This window comes from Haliotis rufescens, unplaced genomic scaffold (assembly GCF_023055435.1).
Source record: "Haliotis rufescens isolate VD_foot unplaced genomic scaffold, xgHalRufe1.0.p SCAF_13, whole genome shotgun sequence".
Classification (NCBI taxonomy): domain Eukaryota; kingdom Metazoa; phylum Mollusca; class Gastropoda; order Lepetellida; family Haliotidae; genus Haliotis; species Haliotis rufescens.
In genome coordinates this window covers 34321455-34327454 of record NW_025963813.1, presented here as the reverse complement: position 1 = coordinate 34327454, position 6000 = coordinate 34321455, and the positions used below count along the sequence as shown (strand labels likewise).

General features: G+C 40.5%; 1 protein-coding gene across 3 annotated transcripts in view; it reads right to left on the bottom strand.

Annotated features, from left to right (window-relative positions):
- Positions 1-6000, bottom strand: part of LOC124151568 — a 36267-nt gene continuing 30267 nt past the window's right edge. For 2 of the 3 annotated variants that reach the window (XM_046524088.2, XM_046524089.2), the window contains 3 exons: positions 4704-5008; positions 3226-3330; positions 1-2590 (listed from right to left, as the gene is read on the bottom strand). In XM_046524088.2, coding sequence (XP_046380044.2) covers positions 2072-2590; positions 3226-3330; positions 4704-5008 — 929 coding nt within the window. In that variant the 3' untranslated portion in view covers positions 1-2071. The remainder of the gene's footprint in view (positions 2591-3225; positions 3331-4703; positions 5009-6000) is intronic. The other variant, XM_046524090.2, reaches the window with a different exon arrangement.

Here is a 6000-nt window from a genome sequence, read left to right as displayed (position 1 = left end):
TTACATGAAACGCTGAAGCAGAGATAGATTTGCTTTGCTTTATTTGCTTCTGATAGATAGGTATGAACACTACAGAAGAAAATGTTGGCAAAACCAAACCATAATGTTGCAAACTTTTTGTGTGTAACCGTGAAAATTAAGTTGATCTTAGACATGAAAGTGCACCTGGGGAAAGTGTTAATCGTCCAGATTAACTTTATCTAAGATCATCGATACACCATGGACTGCATGTAACAGCTGTCTGTGACTTATTTTTTGCGAAAACCTGGTGTCATCACAGCTTATCAGTCATCCATTAATATGAAACTCCCGAGGGACCAGTTGTGACCACGAATGCATTCCGCGAAATAAATTTAATATTGTTAATATTTTTAGAATCTACAATATCGTTATCAATAATGCAAGCGAACTGTTGACCTGACCTGATCGTGACATCCAGAGTAATCGCCCTTGAATTACAATTTGATACTTTCGTTAAGATTACTAAGATCCCTTATGATAGGTGTTCAGGTTTGATATAGTATTATCATATTCTATTCGCAATGGTAAGATGGGAACATTTCCCAGTAAGGTACATGAAATCTCTTGAAACTAGTGTGTCTGCAAATTAATGCGACTCAACCCCCACCCAACGATCCAGATGGTTTGGATAATCCTTTACCTCGAGTAAGTGAGTGAGTTTGGTTTAACGCCGCTTTTAACAGTATTCCAGTCATATCACGGCGTGTCAGCTTTAGGTGGGAGGAAAGCCCGAAGTGATGCAGGTCTCGGACGTTTACCACTTCGGTGAAACCCACGAGCACGGGTATGGTGCTGACAAACCTAGAAACATAACTTTTCCTCGATGTTGCTGTACCAATCTGTTGACGGTCAACAGCTCTGAAGGACATTTCGGTATTACCCATGCCAATTATTCGCCAAACTTCGAGTCTTGAGGAACATGAATTTAGTGTCCGACGCCAGTTACTAATTGGATAAGCGTCGACTGATAGAGCGATTTTAATAAAGTGGGTGGCTTGTTTCAGTCGCTCCATGCACATGTTGTGTGCGTTAGAACCGGTGCAACTCTGTCCAAGTGTCAAATCTCTCTAGAAGGTTTTAAGTTAAGGCTCAGATCACACCCTGTAGGGTCAGAGCACTCCACCAGGTTCAAATGACTCCCATGACTAAACATTTACTATTTCAAATATCCATGTTTGATTGAATGTTCTGGAATGTCAACACTGCAAGTCCACAGATGAACAACCAGTTTCTACCTTTTCAGGCAAAAAGGTCACATGAACAACTGGAACCTTTAGAACTGTATGGAGAAGTAGAATGCTGCAAAAATGTAGGGGAGTAATTTGAGCCCAACCTTCTGAGGCTACAGTGGTTATTTGGGCGAGGAGAGTGACCTGAGCCTATGCTGAAAGCACCCAAGAGTGAATGTTGAAGGGATTGATTTCAACCTGGGGCGGTCTAGTGCTTAAAGCGTTCGCTCGTCAAACCTAAGATCCGGTTCGATAACCGATATGGGTACAATTTGTGAAGCCCGTTTCTGATGTCCCCCGCCGTGATATTGCTGGAATATTGCTAAATGCGGTGTTAAACCATACTGACTTCCTGATTTCAACCTGCTACACATGCATCAAACATTTACATTCTTAGCTTAGGATAGCTGTTCGTGACATTACCGATATGATTGTGACAATTACTTTTTCAGGTGGCACTTTACTTTTTCCCAGGTGTATATTCTTATCAATTTTTTCAGCTTTAGAATTTCTTTAAGGCAAGGTCAGTTCATGCACTGAGCCTTTTAAAGCAATATGTAGAGCACTTGCACAAGGTTTTGACATTAATGGATATTTCACCTAGTAACAATTGGCACGGTGTCCGTGGAGACTACAAACGTAAAAAGCCCATAACCATCAATGATGCCAAAAGGTAGCATCGTATGATTCATTAAAACTATGAAAACGTCAACAAAGTGTCTTCCTGAAGATATTTCGTGCAATAAGATCGCAACAAAAGCACACAAAAGAACAGATTCAAGAGGATGATAATCAAATATGGACAGTCTCTGGGCTGCTTGTCAGGCACCTTTTGTCTTTAACTGGGAATATAAATGATTGAAATATGGAAAAGTGTCCCCTCTTTTAATTTCATATTGAAGATTCTTAGGTCGTAAACTTTCGACATGTTTTCCAAACAATTGCATAGCAATCATATTCATTGCAGCTTGATCATACCGATGACACTTCCCATACTTGTTAATGGCATGATTACAATAAAGAACCGAGTTATCAGGACACATGCAATTATGATTAACAGCACACGTCGCCCATGGTGCAATTATCGCATCCCTCACAAACTCGTCATTATGAAACATCATAAAATTGGCTTCTACCATGGTAAATGGGGAGTACATGCATGGAGTGGAATTGAAATAGTTCATCATCCTTGTGTCAATAAATTGTGGAGCACGTCCTCCTCCTCCTCCGATGGTCAGCCCCTGCAGGAGGACGTCCTGGACAGATTTCCCAATTCCCTCTTTCGACAGCCTGATAGAAGAGTCCAACCACACCACAATGTCAGCAGCCTTTATATTGGCCTGAAAGTCACCATAGTAATTTCATTAACAAACATGTAAATATATATAAGGAATACATAATAATATCTACAATTGTTTTCTCTTTTCCCAAACACATGGCGCCATCACTGATTATCAGTGTCTATTTATATAATTTTCATCTCTTTCGACATAATCATGATCAAGGCTGACTGTTCTCTGGCTTTGGCGTCTTGAGTTTCTTTTAAGATGAACCGCCATCAAAGTTGACCTTTTTACGAGAAAAGCTGTAACTTAACCCACAGCATGACTTCCGTGAGAAGTTTGAAAACGTTTTATTCATGTAGTCATGAAACCTTTGTGCTGAAATTTCAAACTGAACAATTGAACGCTCATTTGAACGCTTTCAATATAATTTAATAACACACCTGAAATTCTAAATTTCTGAGAGGGGTCGCATTCTTTCTTTAAGGAATATGTTTTGACAGTTGATATACTGATCTTTAGAAAGAGCATCATATTTCGGCGCCATATTTGTACTTTTTATTTGTCTTTCAGCGATCAGGAAAAAATTTTGGCACCTCTTGTTGTATCCAGTAAGACGGTCTCATGGATAACAGGAGAAATCATCCAAATAATCATCCATGCACATTCAAGCAGTACACCAAACACTTCACCTGTATTATCATGGGTTTCCAGATGTAACAGTTAAGCCGCCTCATCCATGGGTCCAACTTTTGCACTGGAAAGATTTTAACATCACATTTGCAATGCTTTTCCAGCTGAAACAGATGCTCAATGTGTCAGGGGTGAGTAGGGTTATCACCACTTTCAGTCATACCAAGACGTTTAAGCTTCAAAGAAAAGGAAAGCCTGAAGCGATGCGTTTACCTCTATGGTGAAAGCCAAGGGCAAGGACACGGGCTGACCTACCAAATATCATATATTTTGCTGAATCTGGGATTCTAACCCACGACTACAGGATTCTAGCACGCCTTATGGACGCAATTTCGAACAGTTTGCATTAAAAATAACGCAGAAAAACAACACGTAACTCTTGTATTTAGTGGAGTGTTCAAAATAAGAATTTAATCGCAGAATAGATGTTCTTTTAATTCGGCTAAATTGACAATAATCGCCAACCACTGAAGTGATGGTGTAAATCCTGCTGGGGTCCATGCAGGTAGCAAAAGTACTGTAAGTCCCCATGGACCCTAGCGTGGTGATCTACCTTCAGTTGTTGGCGATTTATAGTCTGTTTTTATATTGTGTTGCAAAATGATGATATATTTTTACATGCTCTCTAACTAGTTTTATGTAAATCTGTGATATTATAGTTATTATACTGCCCTTCGTCGGCAGAATTTTATACAGTTTAACATATATTGTTAATGTCAAATTTTGTTTCGTCACGATATGGCTGAAATATTGCCGATGTGACGTTAAACTTTAACTCACTCACTAAAAATAAGAAAATACTAATAAATAACAAATGGTCCGACTACTGTCAGAAACAAACATTTTACCATCCTTGATTATCGTATTCACCCACTCGCAAACAGAGCGTCGTTTCCGAATTGACGCCACGATCTGTGTTTCTTACTGACGTTGTACATATTTTCTCCCGCTCGTGAGCTTGCAATCAACAACTTATCAAAATACTTCTTTCGAACGCGACTCACAACCCCGGCCTGAAGAGATTAATCCTTGGTATAAAAAACTGATAGTAATATGAACATTAAGGTGGAAATGATGTGATACTGAAGATTAAGAACAGTAAGTATGAGAAAAGACCTTCAAGGTGTTCCCAGATGTGTTTATGATGGAGACCACAATGAGAAGTTGCTGATTCCGGAAGTAGAAGCAACGAGCCCCGAACGGATTGATTCTAACTCCTAAATCAGCAGCTTTTCAATAGATTCCTGGCTCCAAATCAGCTGCATCGCAACAGCGTAACAAACTCAAAATGGCCCAAGAAAGGACTCAAGGTGAATGAAATACATTTATTTATAAAACTGTTTATTTCTATTGGAAGGCTAATGATGGAATCGTGTCCATCGAACCAGACTCACAACGCATCTGTGATTGTGAATGGGTGTTAAACATGTATCGAGGAATGAAGATATACTAGTCAGGATAGTTATGGTTTACATACCTGAGCGCGTTCTGTTGGCTTAAGTCCCAGATCATAGTACCTAAGTGAATAATTACTAAAGTGTGCTGGGATGATTTCATGAAAGTTTTTCAGCATTGCTTGGGATTCCATAAAGTGGTTCGACGATGCTCCCGTAACGAAGAGAATCCGTTTTCCTGTAGGTTGTACTTGCAATTCCTCCAACTGACTCATTCTTTTCAGTGTTGTCATATCCTCTGCGCGCATCGAGCTGAGAACATTCTGGAGTCTGACTACAGGCCGTTCTGGCAAATCCTGATGACATTCTGGATCAACACATTGAGATGCTAAAAATCAACAAAAGATGCACAAATATAATATTGTAAAAGTTTTATATATGACGTAAACGTGAGATTTAGTTGTGAGGTATCAATTTATATACACCATTTTAACATTTTTTGTATACTAAACAGTGCCGTGAAAAAGAAGGTACACACTTTAAAATTGGATTTGACCATCATGAACAAACAATATCAAATTGTTACTAGGCTGAAAACAGCCACCAAAACACTGCAAACGTTTGGTCCAAACCACAACCTGAACCAACGCCGAACCCTACTTTAAAGAATGCGGCAAATGGGAGCCAACCACATACAGACTGAAAAACACTTCAATCGTGGACTCTGCAACCATCGTTAGACAGTGGTACAACACAGGACAGGGCATGATCAGGGACTTGCACACTTTGCATGCGCGCAACACGTTTGCCACAGCGACATAAACGGTAGCAACAGCGTTTGGTCGGCGCATAATGGGGTGATGGTTATGGGAGGAATTTGTGGCATAAACGTTCGGGACATGGCAACCTCAACAACCAGATCTACAGGGATGACGTTGTTCAACCAGTGGTGTTACCACTCCTTCACCAGCAGCGACTGGTACCACGTTTCCGGCATGACAACGACAGGTCGCGCACTGCAAGGGTCGTGCAGGATTTCTTGACTGCGCACAACCTAAACCCCATTGAAAACTGGTGGGAGCATTTGGCCCGTCCGATCAGGAGGTGTCCTCATCCACCACAGATCCATCAACTGAATGACGAGTGGCAACAGATTCACCAAAGGACTGACATCAATGAAAAGGCGAGTCCGTACGTGCATTGTGCATCTTATTGGCCTTTTGGAATGTATGCTATCTGTCAACCACCCCAAATTAACCATTAAGATGCCTGCTTCACTCGAGACGTCCTGTGTAATAACCTTTTTGTGAAATGGAATTGAAAGCCCGGGAATTAGGGTAATTGTGCATGTTGTTTTTTTTGGTTCGTTCACGTAGATGT